We start from the raw sequence: 22,301 nt of genomic DNA, 5'->3' as shown, positions 1-22,301 counted from the left end.
CATTTGGAAGTACGGGGAAACATATGTTCTGGCAAACAATGGCTAATGATCAGAGACCTAAATTGATAATACAATGAATGGTGTTGAATACAAGGTTGGTGGGATACCGGCACGGACACACAATTTCAAACAAGGATTGGAATCCAAATTGGCCACTTCAAAAGGTTTTACAGAAATTATGGGATTGGAAAATTATCGCAAATACAACAAAGTGTACTATGGTTAAGTGTGTGGGACCAGAAGGGCAGACAGGGGAGCGTGAGACCCTATGTGTTGACATACCCATAAATCTACGGGGAAGGGATCTCTTACAACAATAGGGTACCAGATTAACATTTCCGCAATTACCCGAGGTAAAGAAATGATGAAGCTAGGGGTGAAATGGCACATGATTCGGGGAAGGTATTAAAATGAATAATCAAGAGTTGTGCCCATTGTCCAAACTCAGACAGGTATTGAGTTTCCAAATTTATAAGAGGGGCCACTGCTGATGTACCAACAGCCTGCCCCTAAAATGGATTTCAAAAAGCCCTGGGTGCAAGACCAGTGGCTCTTAACAAAAGAAAAATGCAGGTGCTTCATCATTTAGTACAAAACAACTGGAGGCTAAGCATATAGATGAGTCTACTAGCCCTTGGAATTCCCCTGTATTTTTGGTAAAAAAAGAAGTCAGGGAGCTGGAAGATAACAGATTTGAGAGCAGTAAATAAGGTAATCCAAACAATGGGTCATTTAAAGCCTCGAATTCCTTTACCTTCCCTGTTACCTAAGTCTTGGCCTATAATAGTAATCGATTTAAAAGACTGTTTTGTTACGATACCTTTGCTTATCTCTACTGCTGATGACAGAATGACCGTGCACTATGATCAAGCCTGATACTGAGCAATTGGCTGCCCAGCCTTGCAGAGACCAGATGGCCTAGTCCTTAGGATTCATGCTTCAGAGCAGTCTGTGAGATGCTTCATCAGCGGCTGGCTGAAGGGGGGATGCACCTACGATGGAGAGAAACTTGTGACAGTCCAGAAGCAGTCTGTCAAATGCCTTGGGCCAGTTGGCTGAAGACTGGAGGCCCCGACAATGGAGAGGAACTTATGACTGTCCAGTCAACTCTCTGTCCTGTCAATACTTTGGAAGTTGCATGACTGCACTTCCTTCAATTAGTTTTTTTCCTCTGGGTCCTGATGAAGTTGAAGACTAGATAGCCACAATATTTAAATAAGTTTAGTTAAAAGAATCAGTAGCATAGGATAGTAGAATAATTCCTTAAAAATTGTTAACTACAAATGAACTGGTCCTTGCAAATGTTCACTTAATGGATAATTCTTAATTTGTTGTATATAGATTATTTTATTAAATAGAAGGTGGGAATGAAGGAGAGATAAACTTGTTTTTTAGGATCCCAAGTGTGGGAGTCAGAACGGTCTTGTGAGTGAACAGGTGAGGTTAATCCAATAGAAGACAAACCACCTCATGCAGGAGCTTGATTGTTGCCAGCTGAAAAGATCCCATCAACAGACTCTGGGAGGAGATACATAAATAAGCCCAGAACCAGAGAAAGGGGCTTTTAGAGACTTGGGATAGTCTTGGCTGTTCATCACTCCACTTTAAGACCCTCCTAGAGAGAACCACTCGAGGGACGGATCAGGCCTGCAGGCTCTTGCTGAATTCCGGGTTCTGGTTACTCCAGGTTCCAGCAGAAGAAATCCTGCTGATTATTCCAGGAGATCGTTCCTCGGAACTGATATCCTTACAGTTTTGTTATGTGTTCGTTAATCCTCTTTTCCTATTGTTTGGGTTAGTCAGTTATAAGTGACATATCGCTGGTGTAATAGGTTGTAATAAAATATGTTAGTTAACAAACTGAGCTTACAATTATACCCGTGCTTTGTAAACTACAAGGTACCATAATGTTCCTTAGTAAGACAGAAGTTCATAGAAGCCTGAGGCGTGAAGTTAGTGATACAGTGCTTATTTTAAGGCAAGACCCTAGTTCAGTTTCCAGCACACAGGGAAGAAAACAAATAAAAAAAACTAGCCAAAAACTTATCTGTTAGTTTTTAGATTACTTTTTTTAAAATTAAACTGTCTCTAGGCCTAGTGGCTCAGTCAGACCTATAGCCCTAGAACTCAGGAAACTGAGGGGAAGAACCACCCTGAGCTTAAGGCCTGTATTAGACACAGTGACTCCCAGCCAGCTTGAGTTAGATAAGGCAGGATCTCAAACAAAAACAAAAAGACAAAAAAAAAAACATTTTTCAATGGCTTCTCGGTACAGCAATGAGCTGTAAGCTACAGGAGCTCTTCTGGGAAGTCATTTTTCATCATTCTTTCTAAAGTTACTAGGTTCCAGATCTCAATCCTGCAGGATCCCGAGCAATTTATTTCCCTTTGGACTTGGCTTTCCCGCCTACAGAAGACACTGTCTATTTAATTTCTAAATCTGTACCCCTCAAATACACAAAGATTTGTCCCCCTCATGTACGGTCCCTTCTGTTAAATATTCTAGTTCCTAAACCCTGCTATTCCCACCTTCATATACCACAGCGTATCTGTATATTTTTTGCCTTGTTGCTTTTTCAAAACAGGGTTTCTCTGTGTAATACTTTTCTGGTTGTCTTGGAACCCTCTTTGTAGGGTTGGCTGGAACTCACAGTGATCCAATTGCCTCTGCCTCCCAAATGCTGGGATTAAAAGAGTGTGCCACCGTGCCCCACTTTTTTTTTTTTTTTTTTTTTTTTTGTTTGTGTTCTTTTAGTTTTTCAAGACAGGGTTTCTCGGTGTAGCCCTGGCTATCCTGGACTCAGTCTGTAGACCAGGCTGGCCTCAAATTCACAAGATCTGCCTGTCTTTGCCTCCCAAGTGCTGGCATTAGAGGTATGCGCCACCATTGCCCGGCAGCATTTCTTCTTTTTCTTTTAGTTTTTTTTATTTTTGACTTTTGAGTCAAAGTCTATGAAGCTTAGGCTGCCTGAACTCCTTAGGTAGCTGAGGATGACTTCAAGCTCCGATCCTCCTATTAACAACTCCCAATGGGTAGGATTAGAAGTGTATGTCACTATGCCTATTATTTGCCTTACTTTAATCTACCTCTTTGAGTTCTCCATCACAGAGATCCAGCATGGATTGAGAAATCGGAGTCAGTGAGTGGTTGGCCCTACAGAGGAATAAGAAATGGCCATATGAATGGGAACTCAAAGTTGCCACACATTTCCACACAACACATTTACTAAAGAACCTAAAAGGTCCAGGCACCACCTAGTACCCAAGTTAGGCAGACAACCACTCTTTATTTCCCCCTTTTTATTTTTCTGAGACAGAGTGCCATGTATCTCAGGCTGGTCTAGAACTCACTGTGTAACTGAGAATGACCTCAACTTCAAGTCCTCCTGCCTTCACCTACTTGTTATTTATGTGGTGCATACCTCACCAGGATAGACACTACCAGTCTTTACTCCCATTTTCAGTACCTAATACATACTGGGTAAAAATATGAATGAATTTTAACTGTTCTTTATTTATGTCCACACTCTTGTATTACAGCGCTTTTTTATTTGGTTTTGGAGTTTCTTTCCTTTTTATTGGTTTGGTTTGGTTTGGTTTTTCCAGACAGGATTTCTCCGTTAGAGCTTTGGCTGTCTCTGGAAACTCAACTCTGTAGACCAAGCTGGCCTTGATCTCACAGAGATCCGCCTGCCTCGCTTCAGCCCGAGAGTTCTGATTAAAGCAGGGCCACCTGTTCGTTCTACTGGAGCAGCTCTACCCTTAATGTAGGGAAACAGCAATAGCTGAGCAATTCTATCCCCTGCATTAATTTGCATCTCCTCCTTTACACATGCCATGATTTTTATTTCCTCTTTACTGTCCCGATCTATAATAATGGGATGTACAGTAAGACCTTGAGAAGTCAGCCTACTTCTTTCTAGAACCATTCCTACTGTGCCTAAAGGCAAAGGGGCCGTATACACCAGTACTCAGTTTATAACAGATAACCTGTGGAGAGAATGTAATAGATATATCTGAGGCCAGATCCAAGGCTGCGCTGCCTTCAATAGCATGTATTAGATCAGTAATACCTAATTCCTGTTTTCCTGTGAGTCCATTACTTCTGGACTGGCTAGGGGAATTTGGCTTGTATTGTTGTTGGTGAGGCCCTGAGCTGATGGGCCCCTTCTGATGTTTCCTGCCAGTAAGATATTACTTTGCACATCTCTTTGTGATTGACAGTCTCGAGCCCAGTGTTTTCCTTTCCCACATTGGCTACATACCCTAGAAGTCTTGGCACCTCGTAATCATCATGGCCAGATGCTCCTTGTTCTGCCTTACGAGTATCATTTACTTCAGATTGAGTGCACCTGTTATTTTTAGGTCTGAAACTTTTAGCCTTACAGTTTCTTTGTACATGACCAAGTCTGCCACACTTAAAGCACCGATGTTATGATATCTTGGACCTCTGGCTATAGCTTGACTTACTATATGGTTTTGATGTTCTGGAAAGCTAATATTAACTGTTTCTCTTACCCATTCATCTAATAGTGCTCCTCTTTCCTTTAAGGGTCTGATTGCCCTCTTACATTCCATGTTAGCATTCTCATATGCCATAATGAGTTTAAATGCCTGTTTGGTGTCAGCATCTGCTATTGCTCTATCTACAGCTGATCCCAATCTCTGCAAAAATTCTGTGAAGGCTTCCCAGGCACTTGAAATATCTTAGTAAAGGTAATAGTTATCTTACCGGGCTCCTCCACCATGTCCCAAGCTCTTAAAGCTGTAGTGTGACATTGTTCGATCATATTTGACCTGTCTTAAGTCAGCATATTGCCCGTCACCAAGTAATTACTCCTTACTGATATTTATCTCCCTTCTATTTTTTTGTTCTCTCTGCCTCTCTTTGCCACCATGATAACCACTGCAGCTGTTGCACTGCTTCTAATTCCGGTGAAACCAAACTTTTCCAGTCTTTGGGAACAAGTCTATACTGTGTGGCCCAGTTGCTCAACATTTCTTTGACAAAAGTGGAATGTAGTCCATATCTGAAAACAGATTCCTTAAAATGTTTTAAATCTAACATATCTATTGGACTCCATACCATTTCATCATAACTCTCAGCTCCATTCTGAGCCAGCACATGTCTTACAGTAACTAGAAAAGCCAATGGTGATGGTGTGACTCTGGGGGGTTCCTCTATGGGAACATTTTCCTCCAAAACCCCTTTTGTTTTCCTGGTCGCTTACTCCTGTAATTTTTTATACAGCCTCCCCGGCTTCCCATTTCCCTCCACTCCCTTCCACGTGCTGGTGCTCTGACCACCTGGCCTGTGGAGTAGGGCAGGGCGGCAATTGTGGGAAATATTCACTTACCAGGTTTTTCTCCTTTATTGATGTCACCTTTTATTTTCCAATTGCTTCAACCTCTACCTTTAAATTTTCTAGTTGTACTGCCAACTCTGCAATCCTTTCCAGAATGATAGAATTTACTCACCCTTCTGGTTTTTGCATCTTATCTGTCTTTCTTCCAAGCCTTTTAAATATGTTATACAGTAAAAAGACCAAGAAAAAACACACGATTCCATCTGGGTATGAGGCAGGAAAGGACTTTGTAACAGCAGCTGCGATTTTGCCGACACCCTGAAAAAGCATTACTATCTCTTGAAAACCATTATCTTCCACCTTCACAACATTAGAAGTTAAGTTACCCATGATGCGCAGACCATGTTGGGCGCCACTTGTAGGCTCACTTTTTGTAACCAATATATTTTATTACAACTTATTAACTGAACGTACATCACTTATAACCCGACTAACCTAAATAATAGGAAAAGAGGATTAACGAACACAATAATAAAACCGTAAGGATATCAGTGCCAAGGAACGATTCTCTTGGCATAATCAGCAGGATTTCTCCTGCTGTAACCTGGAGTAACCAGAACCTCAGTAGGAGCCAGAGCCCCAAAGCCTTCCCTCGAGCGGTTCTCTCTAGGAGCATCTCGATGTGGAGTGATGAACAGCCAAAACTATCCCAAGTCTCCAAAAACTCTGCCTCCAGTTCTGGGCTCATTTATATATCTCCTCCCAGAGTCTGTTCATGGGAAACAATCAAGCTCCGGCACGAGGTGGTTGGTATTCTAGTGAGTTAACCTCACCTGTTCTCTCACGAGACCGTTCCGATCTGACACTTGGGATCCTAAAAATCAGATTTATCTTTCCTTTAAATAATGAAGCTTGATATTGGCATAGATACTTCACAAAAGAGAACATGATTGGTGAATATGGAAATTTTTCTCAACTTGGTTGACATAAATTTTATGTTTAAGCCACAGTTTGCTGAGCATTGTAATACATAAGTATAATTGTAGCACTTGAGAGTAAGAGGCAGGATGAACACAAGTTCTGGGCCAGACCCTGTCTCAAAATAACACCCCCCTCCATTAGATTCCTCTCTGTATCTGTTAGAAGGCTGAAGTCCTGTATTCAGTATGAGAATTCAATATTGGTACACAGCGGAGGTGGAGGTAATAGATTCAGAAATTCAAGGTAATTTATAGCAACATTTCAAGTTCCAAGTTTGCCTGTGACTTAGGAGACACTGTCTCAAAAAAAAAAAAAAAAAAAAAAAAAAAAAAAAGCTCCTGAGACACAGGATTGAGGTTAGAGGCAATGAGAATGCAGAGGTTTTTGTAGTATAAAGACTGAAATGAATTTGTTGGATTCTGTTTCCTTATACAAGTCACTAATCTAGCTGGGGTTATATACTGAATGTGAAGCTAGCCTGGGATACATAGGATACCTGCCCTGTTAGAAAAACAAAATTAACCATTAACTGATGGTAATGTTGTTCTGCATTCTCAGCATTCATTTTGTAGAAAAGACAATGTTACAAAAGCCTAGTTTGCTGAAGAATTCTTGTTGTAGCTAAACCAGTGATGTCTTGAGTTTTCTGTTCTTGGCACTACTCAAGAATGGGATGTAGCGTGCGGGATTTTGTGATCCTTTAGCTACAGTATCATTTATCTAGGTTGGCCAGAAACTGAATAGTAGATCATTCAAAGGCTAGCAGGACTTTAAATTCTCTTTAGTGTTTCTGTGGTGATCACAGTTCAGGAAAACTGCCTTCATTTTGCTTTGCTTTATTTCAGAAAGAGGATAAGTTGGCACGTTTAGAGAAGGCTATCAACCCCTTGCTTGACGATGATGACCAAGTTGCGTTTTCTTTTATTCTGGATAACATTGTCACTCAGAAAATGATGGCAGTTCCAGATGTAAGTAATTTTCATGCCGAATTTTGTGAGGATAGTACTAGGGGATGGAAAGAAGTATATAGAGTAAGCGTGTGTGCATTGAGAGATTCTGTGTAGTGATGTGCATGTGTCCAAAGGAACTGGTATGTAATTTTAAAAATCAACCATTTGCTGTATGAATTCATTAACACTGAAAGCAAAGATGCCAAGTGTCTTTGAATATTAAGAGGTTCTTACTTCCTTTTGTCAGTATTTAGTATGTGTATACTCTTGAATAGCCCAGGAGAGAACTATCAACTAATACTAGGTTCTGAATTTAGAAATGTTCTTAGACAAATAAAACTTTTAACATTTTGTTTGTTTTTGTTTTCCTATTTTTTCCCATGAACAATTTTTTTTGTTTTGTTTTTTGTTTTTTTGTTTGTTGAGACAGGATTTCTGTATGTTATCTTGGCTGTCCTGGACTCACTTTGTAGACCAGGCTGGCCTTGAACTCAGAGCGATCTGCCTGCCTCTGGCTCCAGTGTGCTGGGATACTTATAAAGTAATTTATTCAGATTACACCTCAATTGTTATGCCTTCACTTGTGTCTTCCCATTCCCCCGCTCCCTCTTCCATCCTATTCCCCTCCCCTAGGTCTGTAACAGAAGGGGACCTTGTCCCCTACTATAAGATCACAGCCTGTCAGGTCTCTTCCTGGTAGCCTGCTTACTCTTCTCTGAGTGCCACCAGGTCTCTCCACCAAGGGGAAGTGGGCAAATAGGGGGCACCAGAGTTCATGTCAGAGTCTGTCCCTGCTCTCCACACAATTGTGGAGAATGTGGTATCCATTGGCTAGAACTGGATAGGGGTTCTAGGTTTGCTGCATGCATTGTCCTTGCTTGGTACAGTAGTTTGAGCAGACCCCCCTGGGTCCAGATCCGCCAGCCTTGGTGGTCTTCTTGTACCCTTTTAGCATTTTTATTACATTCATTTATTTGTGTATGTGGGGAAGGAAGTTTTAAGTTATGCTTTGTGTGTAGTCCCGACAACCTGGTTAGGTGTGGTGGTACAACCTTTCATCCTAGAACGTGGGAGGCATAAAGTAGGTGGAATTTTGTGAATTCAAGGTGAGCCAGGGCTACACAGTAGGACCCTGAAGAGAAAGAACAAACAAAAACAAGGCTGGAGAGATGGCTCAGAGGTTAAGAGTATTGTCTGCTCTTCCAGAGGTCCTTAGTTCAGACTTCCCAGCAGCCACATGGTAGCTAATAACCACCTATAATGAGGTCTGGTGCCCCCTCTGGTGGGCAGGAATACATGCAGGCAGAACATTATATACATAATAAATACATACATACATATATACATACATACATAGATACATACATGCATACATAAATCTTTTTTAAAAGAAAAGAAAAAGGAAAGCAAAAAACCTTGAGGAATTGGGCCTATCTTCTATCCTGTGTTCAAGGAATTGAATTCATGTCATTGTGCTTGTTGATAAGCACCTCTACCCACAAAGCCACCTTGCCTCTTCACAGAAAACACTTGAATAATTACTCAAATGTTTGTTGTCCTTTTGTTTTCTTCAAATTTTATGGTAAGGCTATCATCTATCATGCTGTTTCTGTAGGCCATTTTAGTATATTAGTCCGTCAGAAATTTCTAAATTAAATTTTCTGTTGCATATAGTCAAAATGTCTATTTACAGTGTTATAAAATTTCTAGATGGAACCTTGGACTAAGGAATGTTATTCTATTTTTTCAAAACTTAAGAGTTTTTAACACACAAATAAGATTTTAGTTGTAAGTTTAGAGGAGGGATTATTGCTTTGTCAGGGTGTAAGAATCCTTAATGAAATCCTTAAGTAATAGACAATTTTGTGTGAGTATATGGACATCTGTGGAAAGAGCTTATAGTTTTCATCAAGACATATTTGTAACTCAAGTGAAAATTTCAACCCTCTGGTTTAAGTGATGGTTTTCATTTGCCTTCCCGTGCTTTCTTTTTACTAGTCATGGCCATTTCATCACCCAGTTAATAAGAAGTTTGTTCCAGATTATTACAAAGTGATTGTCAGTCCAATGGATTTGGAGACTATACGTGAGGTAAGTGATATTTTTAAATAATCAATGTCCTTTAGTAATCCGTGTTTCTTTTTGTATATATAGCTGAGTCCCTGATTGCTTTTATCATAGAATATCTCCAAGCACAAATACCAGAGTCGGGAGAGCTTTCTAGATGATGTAAATCTGATTCTGGGCAACAGTGTTCAGTACAATGGTGGGTAATTTTTTTTCCTCTTTCACCAGTCTTATCTATCCAGCATTAATTTGCATTATTAAAATTTTCAGGCGGAAGCAACTTTGGGCAGTGATAGGTAAATCAAGTAACATAGTTTACTTAATATACTTATATATTTATATATACTTAACATACTTGTCTATACTTTTTTATACTTTTTATATACTTAATGTACTTATATATTTATCTATTTGTCGTAAGGGTGGGAATGCTGTTCAGGTATGCTTTTGGAAGTTAGAGGACAACTTGGAGAGGTGGTTCTCTGTTTCCACCATGTGGATTCCCAGGACTGAACCTAGGTTGTCAGGTTTGGTGCTGATCCATTTCATCTGCTCAGTTTGTTTGTTTGTTTTTAAGTAGGTGCATATATATTTTGGTGTGTGTGTGTGTGTGTGTGTTATAAGAATCACTATTAAAATTTAATCATGGAAACCAATCTATCCTTACTATTGAAATTGTGTAAAGCATAGGAAAATGAGGTGTTAATAACAATCAAATGGATGTTTCCTGTCCTTTGAGTCATGATGGTATTTCTGTAAGATTTGAAGTTACATCATAACCCTACATGGATCTGAGGCTGAAATGTGTAGCTGGCTATAGACCATGGCCAACTTTGGTGTATGGAATTTTGCTCAGCACCTGAATTGATGGAATAGTATGTTTAATTTTCTAATAGGAAGAATGGTCTCTGTGTTCAAGTACTTCATGTTTCAGTTGATAGTAGCTTGACAAGGGCTATAATAGAAGGATATAGAACGTCCATTAGAGAGAAAACAAAATTTAACCTGAGGGTTAGGGAAGGCTTCGTGAACTAGAAAAAGTTAAAATTGTTTTTTTTTGTTTTTGAGACATGGCCTCATGTATCCTAGTCTGACCTTGAAGATGACCTTGGATTCATCTTCCTGCTTCTACCTCCCAAGTTCATTGAGCATCAAGCATGGCTCAGTTTTTAAAAATGGAGACAGAGTCTCACTACGTAGCCCTGACTGCCCTGGAACTCACTATGTAGAGTTCTCAGAGACCAATCTGCCTCTGCCAGGATTAAAGACACATGCAACCACATCCACCCCCAAATTTATTATAATTAAAAAGCCTTTTTTAAGGCTGGGCATGGTGGCACATACCTTTAATCCCAGCACTTCTCAACAGGTGAAAGCATGATCATGAGGCGAACCTGGTCTACAAAGTGAGTCCGGGACAGTCAGGGCTAAAACAGAGAGACCCTGTCTTGAAAATCCCAAAACAGAACTCTTAAAATTTATATTTTAAAAAAGCCAGGGTGGTGGTACACACCCTTAATGCCAGCACTTGGGCAGATCTCTGTGCATTCAAAGCAAGCCAGCCTAGTCTACAGAGCAAGTCCAGGACAGCCAGGAGTACACAGAGAAACCCTGTCTTGAAAAATAAAAAAAATATTTTAATTATGTGTGTGTGTGCGTATGCCCATGTACGTGCAGGTGCCTGTGGAGGCCAGAGGGGAGTGTGAGATCCCCTGGTGCTGGAGTTATAAGTGGTTGTGAGTGCTTGGGACTGAATTCAGGTCTTCTGCAAGAGCAGCAAACGGTCTTAACCACTTGAGTCATCTTTCCAGCCTCAAGAACCTATTTTTGAACTGAGTCTAAGGGATGTTGACTATCATGGTTAACTGCCAAGCACCTACTGTGCTCAACAGCTAGTCGAGAAGATGATGAAGTTCCCGGTAGAGAGCCAAATGTAAAAATATAGAGTGCTTTGGATGAGGAAGTACAAACAAGTTTGGCTTGAGTATAGGTTGGTGGGTAGGTTTGATTATAAAATGAGACAATGTGGGTAATGCCCAAGTCAAAAGGCCCAGTAAGTCACAGTAAACCACCAGGAGGGGAGAGGGATCTATAGTTTTAGTAAATACCTTTTAGGAAGTTGCCCAAACAATGAAGGGAAAGTGAATAAGATTTGGAGACCAGTAAAGAAACTCTTAACTAGCTGGGTGTGGTGGTGCACAGCTGTAATCCCAGCACTCAGGGAGTCAGGGGCAGTTGGATCTCTGTGAGTTCAAGGCCAGTCTGTTCTGCAAATAGATGCCAGGACAGCCAAGGCTACAAAGAGAAACCCTGTCTTGAAAGACCAAAAATAGCCATGTTGAAAAACAAACAAAACAACATGAACAGTTAAGAAGCTGCAAGAGAGAGAGTGAGAACTGGAGAGAGTGAGTTATAAGCTACCATGTGGACGCTGGTCCTCTGCAAGAGCAGCCATTGCTCTTAATCATGGAGCCATTTCTCCAACCCCATAAAATAAATGTTAGAGAGACCAAAGGTCTAAAGATGAAGGGGAAGTCCCCGGAAAGTGAGGTGATGGTGTAGAATGGCAAGGAAGAAATACCAATTTCAAGAATAAATGAGCTGCTAGGATCAAGTCTGGAGAGTTGGGTTTGGCAGTTTTAGTGTTCTGCTACTTATTGAATAAAAGGTTCAGCGAAGTGTTCCTTGTCACTATCAGTGGTTCCTTTACCTACACTTTTGTTGTACTGTATTCTTTATTGAGAAGGAAGCATACCTTTAATCCCAACACACTGTAAGCAGAGGCAGGCAGATCTTCGAGACTTTGAGGCTATCAAGCATAATGGTGAGTTCCAGGTCAGGCCAGCTAGAGTAACATGGTGAGATTCTGTCTTCACTGTACAGCACCGACTAGCTGGAATTTCCTATGTAGACCACAGTACCTGTCTAACATTAAGTGCTTAAAAATGAAAATGTAGCTGGGTGGTGGTGGCATGTACCTTTGATCCCAGCACTTGGGAGGCAGAGGCAGGTGGATCTCTGCATTTGAGGCCAGTGTGATATACAGAGCGAGTTCCAGAACAGCCAGAGCTACAGAGAGAAACCTGCCTGGGAAAAGAAAAATATTTAAAGCAAGGCATAACAGTGCACGCCCACAGTCCTAGCTACTGAAGTGCTTTGGAGTTTGGGACTGGCCTGGACAACGTAATAAAGACCCTGTCTCCAAAAAAAGTCACTTAGAAAATTATTTTGGAGTCTCTTTACTATTATTTTTATAATTTTAGAGATTTGAGAAGGTTCATTTGAAAGGTTAAAAAAAAAAAAGAGCAAGGCAGCCCCTGGTCTACATAGTAAGTTCCAGGACAGCCAGGGCTATATGTAGGACCCTGTCTCAAAAATTAAAAACAACAAACCTCAGTTTTAATAGCCTGTACTAAAAAAAAATTGCCAAGTAAGCAGGACATAGTGGCCCATGCCTGTAATGCCAGCACTCAGGAGGTAGAGGCAGGTGGATCTCTGTGAGTTGGAGGCCAGCCTAGTCTACAAAGCAAGTCCAGGACAGGCAAGTCTACACAGAGAAACCCCAGTATTTTCTGTTTGTTTGTTTTCTGTGCGTGTGTAATATTTGTTTTCTTAGGAGGAAGTTAGTTCTAGTGTGGTCTAAATAGTATTAAGGGAATTAGAAGCCTAGTGGTAATTACAAACCTGCTTACCTCCTGAATAGGTGGTTTTTTTAAAACTACAGCTATCTAGCTGTAGTAATGCTGACTTTTTCCTCTCCTTGCTTTGTTTGCTTCTCCTTACATCACCGAAAGCATGGAGGAGAAAGAGTTTTTTTTTTTTATCATGATGGTGTGTTGGTTTTCTAAAGCAGTCATTGAAATTATTACTATTTAAGAACATGTGAGCCTGAAATACATGTGATTCTCTAGGCCCTACAAAGTCCTTATTTAATTTGGGAAACTCTAAATACATTTTCCTCCCATAAGGCGTTTGAAATTGATTGAATAAAAAGTGAAATATACTCTTAACAGTTCTTTTTTGTTAGTGGGTAACTTGATCTGTTGGATAAAATGATAATTTATCTTATCTTTCCTGGTAATTATGACACCATTCTGCAAACAACTGGTCTCTCCTCCTCCCTCCTTTCTTTCTCCTCTCCTCTTCTCTTCTTCTCTTTTCTTCTCTCTCTCTCTCTCTCTCTCTCTGTCCCCCCTCCTCTCCCCTCTGTCCCCTCTCTCCCCTCCCTCCTTTCTCTTCCCTCTCTCCTCTCCTCTCCCCTCTCTCCCCTTTCCCTTCTCTCCTCACTCCCCTCTCCCCACCCCCTCCTTTCTCTCTCTCTGTTTTCCTAGATTTCTCTTAATTTCTCCCTCCCAGTAGCCTCAACAATTTCATTTCCCCAGAGAGGCCCTGTTACTCTTGTGTGTCTCTTTATGTATTTTTCCTCAAGCTATAAAACCTGCAGCTGATCATCCTACTTTTAGTAAGCTCTTGATGTATTTTGAGATATACAATAGTATTTTTAGCTTTATGGCAGCAGATATGGACCTTTTATCCACTCATCTTAACAGTAGTCTACCAACTCTAGCATGTTCAGTGCTACTTTACTTATAGTGTCATGATGGAATTAAATAGCTGGAAACCCTGTAACTCTTGAACATGGGCTGTCTAAAACTAGGAGCAGTTACAAACAGCTAGTGATAAAAACAGATAGGCAAGGGATATCATTTGTAAATTAATTTTATATTTTAGAGGCATTGTTAGTGAATATTTCTTTACAGGTGTTTGTTTCAAAGGAAGTAGGAAGGGAAGAGATCTTTTCAAAATGATTTCCTGAGAGAAACATTGCAAACATATAAAACTAATTGCCCTTTTATTATAGCTGACATGCTGAGAGTTGATGTGTGTTAACAGGTTGAAACTGAAGTAGAAGAAAGACTGAATTCCTAACCCATGTCCTTGTAAGGCATAAGAGCCATATACTGAAACTGGTGTTATATTAGTTTAATCTAAGGAGGCCCACAACCAAACTATATCCCCAGCCTTGTTGATCTTTTTTCTAAAAATTTTGCTGTGTGGTGATAAACACCTTTAATACCAGTAATTGGGAGGATGGGGCACAGGCAGGAGGTTCTCTGTGTTAGTGGCCAGCCTGGTCTACATAGCTAGTTTCAGGATAGCCAAGACTACTTAGAGAGACCCTGTCTGAAAAAACAGAAGATTTTAATCATGTTGTGGTATGTGTGTGAGAGAGAGAGAAACAATGAATATAGGTGCTACACCTCGGGAAGCAAAAAGAGGACATTGGATCTCCTGAAACAGGTGGCCGTGAGCCACCTGATGTGGGTGCTTGGATCTGAACTGGGGTCCTCTGCGAGAACAAAAAGTATTTTACTTTTCTTTTCTCCTTTTAAAAAAATTATTTTGTTTTCTTTTTCAAGACAGGGTTTTTCTGTGTATCTTTGGCTGTCTTGGAACTCACGCTGTAGACCAGGCTGACCTCAAACTCATAGAGATCTACCTGCCTCTGCCTCCCAAGTGCTGGGATTAAAGTCTTGTGCCACTATGCACGACATTTTTTTTAAAGATTTATTTATTTATTATGTATACACTATTCTGCTGGTATGTGAGCCAGAAGGTCTGAAAAGGGCACTAGATCTCATTATAGCTGGTTATTAGCCACCATGTGTTGCTGCAAATTAAACTCAGGATCTTTGGAAGAATAGCCAGTGATGTTTCTTTGTTTGTTTTTTTTGTTTTGTTTTGTTTTTTTCTTCCCTGAGTCGAGATTTCACTGTGTAGCCCTGGCTGTCATGAAACTCATACTGTAGACCAGGCTGGCCTTGAACTCACAGTAGTCTACCTGTTTTCTGCCTCCCAAGTGCTGGGATTACAGGCATATGCCACCATGCCTGGCCCACCTCTAGTGCTCTCAATCTCTGAGCCACCTCTCCAGCCCCAGAAAGCATTCTTACTGATCAGGCATCTCCAGTCCCTGGATTTTGAATATGTGATGCAGGGTCTCTGAGCTTTACATGCCAGCCTCAAATTTAACTGTAGTCCAGATTAGCCTTACACTCCCCAGCACTGAGATGCAGGCCTTCACACACTATCATGCCTGGCTCCATTTCACATATTTAAAGAACAGATGCTATATAGTTAGATGTTTTAAGTGAAAAGGGCTTATTTTTCTTAGGTTTATTTTTATGTGTATGAATGTTTTACTGTCATGTATTTCTCTGCATCACATGCATACCTGGTACCCAAGAAGGTCGGAGAGGGTTTTGGATCCTCTGGAACTGGTGTTACAGATGGTTGTGAACCACCATGTGAGTGTTTGAAAGTGCAAGGGAATCCTCTGCAAGAACAAGTGGTTTTCTCTACTGAGCTCTCTCTAGAAAGCTTTGCATGTATATATGGTATATACATATCATTTGTATGGTACTGTAGACCATATGGCACTGTATTTGTGGTACTATAGACCAAACCCATGGCCTTGTGCATGGTGGGTAAACTATCCCACTAAACTATGTCTTTAGACCCCTCTCCCCAGTACGGTATACTTTTTATTCTTTATATTATGGTAAGCAGTAGATATATTCAAGGAACACATCTGTGAAAGCTGAAAGCTTCCATGATTGGGCTGGGGATATATTTCTGAGAGCTTTACTAGAATTCAGGAAGACCTGGGATGAGTAACAAACACCACATAAACTAGATACGGTGCCACATGCCTGTAATCTCAGCAGCCAGGAGGAAACGGCAGGCAGGTCTCTATGAATCCCAAGGCCAGCCTGGGCTACATAGGGAGGCCCTGTTTCCAAAACAATAAATGAAACATGAAAAGAGGACCTGCTACTCAGTTCCAAGTCATTGATCTGCTGGAGGATGCTGACCCTTTCTTTTTCCACATCTTAAATTTTGTTGGATGGCCTAGAATGCACTACATATCTTCCTGCCTCTGCCTCCTGAGTGCTTGGGTTACAGGTGTGTGCTACAATGCCTGGTCATTAACTTATCTTTTAATTTTTAAGGAATATCAACCAGTGGGTTCTTACCTGCAATCTTGTAATAAATGTGGTATATTAATTAGTGTTTTTACGTTTTCATTGAGATGTAACGTAATCATCAAAAAATGCGCATAGGAAGCCAAATGCATTGCCACACACCCATAACTCCAGCACTCCGGAGGCACAGGCAGGTGGATCTCTGTGAATTTGAGGCCAGCCTGATCTACAAAGAAAGTCCGGGACAGCCAAGGCTATACAGAGAAACCCTGTCTCAAACAACAACAACAACAAAAAGGCAAAAAAGTTCATATAGGAGTTGGAGATGTATCTTAGTTCATAGTGTTTGCTTAGTATGCATAAAGCTGTGGGTTAAATTGCCAGGAAAACATCAACTGGGCATTGTGGTACAGGCCTGTAATTTGAATATTACTAGCTGCTGTCTGTTTATCTTAAATAAATATGTATTTATTAATTTACTCATTTCATTTGTTTGTTATTGTGACAAAGTCTCACTATGTAGCCTGGCTGGCCTGGAACCATATAAGCCAAACTGACCTTGAGTTTACAGAGAACCACCTGCCTTTACCTCTAGAGTGTTGGAATTAAAGACATGTGCCAACACATGTGGCACACGCTTTTAATCCCAGCACAGGGGGAGGCAGAAGCAGGTGGATCTCTGTGAGTTTGAGGCCAGCCTGCTCTACAAAGAAAGTCCAAGACAGCCAAAGCTACACAAAGAAACCCTGTCTTGAAAAAAGAAAGAAAAACAACAACAAAAACAAACAAACAAAAGATGAACCTCCATTGACACTCCGTAGTACCCTGCAATTATAGTTTACATGGGGTTCTTGTTTGTTTCTTTGAGGTAGGGTCTCTTTATGTATCCCAGGGGAACTTAGAGCTTATTATGTAAAGGAAGATAGAGTGGTGCATGCCTACTGTCCTAGCATTCAGGAGGTGGAGGTCAAGGGGATCATGAGCCTCAAGCCAGTCTAGAACACACAATGAGATCTTGTATTCCAAAATAATTTGAGAAGAGTCTGGAACATGGGAATATAAATGACTCAGGATTAGCTATGTGTTGATAATTGTTAAAGCTGGCTAATTGGGGCACTAACTGATCTGATTCTGTACGTTGAAAAATTTTCCACTTAACAGCTAGGTGTGGTGACAGAGGCAGGCAGATGTCTGTGAGTTAGAGGCCAGCTTGGTCTACATAATGAGTTTCAGAACAGCCCGGGGTTCATAGTGAGAACCTACCTCAAAAGAAAAAGACAAAAAAAAAAATCCAAAAATCAGATGACAGTTTTCAGTTACAAAAGTCAAGCAGAAGTTTAAGCTAAAGATTAAACAAAGGTTTTCTGTGTCCTTTTCCCCCCGAGACAGGGTTTCCCTGTGTAGCCTTGGCTGTCCTGGACTTGCTTTGTAGACCAGTCTAGACTCAAACTCAGAGCAATCTGCGTGCCTCTGCCTCCCGAGTACTGGGATTAAAGTTGTGTGCCACCACTGCCCGACTGGTTTTCTGAGTCTTGAATAATGATGTACTAGCCAGGCGGTGGTGGTGCACGCCTTTAATCCCAGCACTCAGGAGGCAGAGGCAGGTGGACTGCTGTGAGTTCGTGGCCATCCGGGTCTACAGAGCAAGTTCAGGACAGCCAAGGCTACACAGAGAAACCCTGTCTCCAAAAAGGAAAAAAATAAAATAATGATATACTGTTGGGTAACAAAATCTAAAATTCTTATTTTTAATTTTACATTTAATTATACATTTAATTTTAAATGTATGAGGATGGAGACATTGTTCAGTGAATAAGAACGCTGGCTACTCTTCCAGAGGACTTAGGTTGACTTTGCAGCACGTGCATGGCAGCCCCGAACCATTTGTGACTCCAGTTCAACATCCCCTTCTGGCCTCTTTGGACACCAGGCATGCATATGGTGTGCAGAAATACACATGGGCAAAGCACGCACATATGTAGCATAAAAAATAAAATTTAGCCAGGTGGCGTTTTTTTTTTTAACATTTTTAAATCTCAGCACTTGAGAGGTAGGCAGATCTCTGTGAGTTTGAGGCTAGCCTGATCTACATAGCTAGTCCCAGGAGAGCCAGGGCTACACAGAGAAACCCTGTCTCAAAAATAAATAAAGTTAATTATTTTAATAAATAATAAATATATTAAGTCAGTATGTTAGAGAAATGTAAAATTCTTGACGTTACAAAGGTGATGGCATTTTACTTGTTTCATAGGGCCTGAGAGTCAGTATACTAAGACTGCTCAGGAGATTGTGAACGTTTGTTGCCAGACATTAACTGAGGTAGGTGGTAGAGAAGATTGGGCTCCCTGAAACATTTCTGCTGTGTCCTTGAGTTTGAAGCTTTCCCTGACTACCCTGTTTGCTATCAAATGTAATATTCCACCCTCTACCCTCATTCCGTCATTTCTTTCTCTGCTTTGTTTAGGTTATCGGTTGTGTTCTGCTATTAGAACAGAACCACTGTGAAAAGAGCAATTCTTTTAAAGGAAAGATTTATTTATTCATGTATTTTATGTATAAGAGTGCTCTGTCTTCATGTACACCAGAAGAGAGAACCAGATCCCATTACAGATGGTTGTAGGCCACCATGTGGTTGCTGGGGATTGAATTCAGGACCTCTGGAAGAGCAGCCAGTGCTTTTAATCGTTGAGCCATGTCTCCAGCCCTGAAGTGTTTGTTTTTGTATGCCAGTACCTAAATGCTGAATGCATTTATTAATTGTATTTATTTCTCAGTATGATGAGCATTTGACGCAACTTGAGAAAGACATTTATATAGCTAAAGAAACGGCTCTGGAGGAAGCAGAATTAGAAAGCCTGGACTCAATGACTCCAGGATCTTGTACACCTCAGGTAAGCCAAAGGATTAGGAATTTCCTACAATTTTTTTACGGTTTGGGAAGTTGCGAGCATGATAACAGATATGTTTACTGAGATACCGTTCTTCTCTGTCCTTCCTCTTCATATGCCTCTCATGTGTTTTCTTGTCTTCTCAAAGGCTAAGGTAAGTGAGGGCCGTGGGTCTTCGTGGCCTTGTTGAATCCAGAAGAGGTAACTATGGGATAAATGAATTGGGATGGTTGTTAGTGTATGAGAATACCAGATTCCTACTACGATAGCCAGAGGCATCCTCTAGGTCTCCAGTTGTCTCGTTGGTAAATATTGGGGTTCTAAGACATCCCTAGAATGTAGGCTGCTCAGTTACAGATAGGGCATACTGTTCTTGTGCCTTCTAAATGCCTGATCACCCATTGCTTTAGAAGTATGTCTGCATAGCTCTCACCACTCAATGTCCAAGGTTAATTCCCTTTCCTAGTAAATGAAGGCTGTTTAAGTTCATATGTTAGAAGGCTAGAAAGCAGGATGAGTAAGAAATACTTGGTTTTTTTTTCTGGTCTGGCTAAACCTTTTGGAGCATTTCCTCTATATTACAGTCTTAGAAAGTTGGTATATTTGAAGAATGGACTTTTAATGGACTTTGAACAGGTCCTTGGTTTCTATATTGGATCCACAGTGATGGAGTTGACAGACATGCGGTTTGATGTAAAACAGGCCTGGGTGTGAGTCTTAGGTCTGCTACTGTCTAGTTTTATGATATTGGGAAATTAACATTTCTGTTCCCGTTCCTCTAAGATGTTGTTTCCAACATTACATGAGTTAATTTCTATGGTACATAATAGGCATCCGGTAGGTATTTGTTTTCTTCTTTGTATGAAGGATTTCTCTGTAAAGTTCCCAGAGGCTCTTTCAAATACTTTTAGATACACTTCTAAAGATTTGTTTATTTTATGTATAAGTACTGTATCTGCATATACACCTGCGCACCAGAAGAGGACACTAGATCACATTCTAGATGGTTGTGAACCACCATGTGGTTGCTGAGAATTGAACTCAGGACCTCTGGAAGAGCAGAGAGTGCTCTTAACCACTGACCCATCTCTCCAGCCCCACACTCTTTCATATTTAACTGAACATTTGAATGCAGATGCCTTCCAATTCCTAAAATATTATTGTTCATTCTACTCAGGTTTCAGTCTGAACTTAAATGCCACATACATGCTCTCTGTTGGATTTTTGCTGTGTCTGTGTCTCATTCATACACTTTCAATCTCTGTCTGTGTCTCTGTTCCCCCCACCCCTCTCTCTCTCATCCCAAAACATAGGTTATGGAGGGGCCAGGTAAACAGAACCCTCAGATACTTCTTCAAGGTCCAGAACAATGAAAGGCTCTTAGAGTTGTATGGGCAGATTGGGTCAAGGGGGCTTGGGCGAGTGATGTTGCCCAGGAAAGCCTTGTTTGCTAATAGGCTCAGTTTCCACAAGGTACTTTCTGGTAAGTTAAATCTTGGGTACTAGCCATCTTCTCCGGAGGAATCTAATCACCAAGTGGCATGTGCTTTCCTCAGGTCTTGGATAGTCATAAATCTAGACCATTGGTGAGTCAAAGCTTTGTCCTTCCTGAGCAATAGCTGCTTTGGTATACTTCGTCAGTTTCCTCTGGAGAGTGTGGTGTGGATAGTGCTGCTTCATTCTTTTCAGTTCACACTCTCAAGCATTCCTGTCACTTATGTGAATAAATATTAAGATAGCCCAAGTCATTGTTTGTTAACTCATGGAAAATAGACTCCCCACGTGTGACCACCCTTACTTACTGCTGTGTGAAGTCAAAACATTATTAAAACGTATCTATATTACCTTAATCTGTCATAATACAGGTTTGTTTGCTTGTTTTTGAGACAGGGTTTCTCTGTGTACCCTTGGCTGTCCTAGACTCCCTTTGTAGACCAGGTTGGCCTCAAACTCACAGAGATCCACCTGCGTCTGCCTCCCGAGTGCTGGGATTACAGGTGTGTGCCGCCTCGCCTGGCTACATAATTCAGTTTTGATTATGTAGAAGCACAGTAGTAATCGTGTTGTTTTCAACTTCTGAATGGTGGCAGCCAATGTGCTATTTGCATCTGGAATTTTCTACTGAACTTACATTGAGCCCACCTCTTTAGAATTAATCATTTTATAGTTTCACATAATCCTCTATTTTCATACTGCATTTAAAAATCTGCAGAAAGTCTACCTGTGTGCTAATGTTCTGGAATCTGTTTTGCCACCTTTATTATGGAAACTCAAATCTTCTCAGTTAACCTTGTTTGCTTGCCTGTTTACAGAGCACCACATATGTAGGTGTGCATTTGTTTCTTTGAGCTAGGGTCTGGCTTTGTGGTCCAGACTGGCCTCAAGTTTGTGGTCTTCCTGATTGAACTTTTCTGGTGCTAGGCCTATAGGTTTGTACTTCTATTCTTTGATGATAAGCAAGTTTTATATTCATTAAAGTAATGCTGTAATTGGGGAATATAGAAGATGGGGCTGGAGAGATGGCTCAGCCAGTTAAGCGTGCTTGCTACTCTTTCAGAAGACATGACTTTGGCTGCCAGCACTCACGTTGCATGTTTTGCTGTTTTAACTCCACATCCGGAGATTTTGACACCTTCTTCCGTCCTCTACAGACACTACATTCGCTTATACAAACCCACATTCAGACATTCACATATCCACATAATTTTCGTTGTTGTTATTTGAGGTAGGATCTCTCTGTGTAGCCTTGGCTTTCCTGGAACTCCCTCTGTAAACCAGGCTGGCCTTGAACTCACAGAGACCCACCAGACTCTCCCTCCTGACTGCTGGGATTAAAGATGTGCGCCACCATTGCCTAGCCACATAAATAAAAAATGAATAAATAAAAGAAATTTTTCCTGAGACAAGGGTTCTCTGTGTAGCCCTGGCTGTCCCGGACTCACTTTGTAGACTATGCTGGCCTTAAACTCTCAGAGATCCACCTGCTATGCTTCCCTGATTGCGGGGATTACAGGCGTGCATCACCATGCCCGGCTATAAAATCTTTTTTAAAAGAAAATTGGACGATACAAATAAGAGATGTGTTACTGTTTATCAATTCCATCTCTCATAACATCAACAACT

At 40.9% G+C, this 22,301-nt stretch overlaps 1 protein-coding gene across 1 annotated transcript; it reads left to right on the top strand.

Annotated features, from left to right (window-relative positions):
• Positions 1-5,249: 5,249 nt before the first annotated feature.
• LOC127186180 (transcription initiation factor TFIID subunit 1-like) lies at positions 5,250-19,272 on the top strand. The gene is made up of 6 exons (XM_051142653.1): positions 5,250-5,360; positions 7,133-7,255; positions 9,236-9,328; positions 9,419-9,503; positions 18,542-18,609; positions 19,065-19,272. Exons 2-6 carry the CDS (start codon positions 7,238-7,240, stop codon positions 19,260-19,262), a joined length of 462 nt encoding a protein of 153 aa, XP_050998610.1. The 5' UTR covers positions 5,250-5,360; positions 7,133-7,237; the 3' UTR covers positions 19,263-19,272.
• Positions 19,273-22,301: the final 3,029 nt, after the last annotated feature.

The sequence above is a fragment of the Acomys russatus genome, unplaced genomic scaffold (genome assembly GCF_903995435.1).
Source record: "Acomys russatus unplaced genomic scaffold, mAcoRus1.1, whole genome shotgun sequence".
NCBI classification, from domain to species: Eukaryota; Metazoa; Chordata; class Mammalia; order Rodentia; family Muridae; genus Acomys; species Acomys russatus.
The sequence above is the reverse complement of the archived record's forward strand: the minus strand, read 5'-3'. Positions and strand labels throughout refer to the sequence as shown.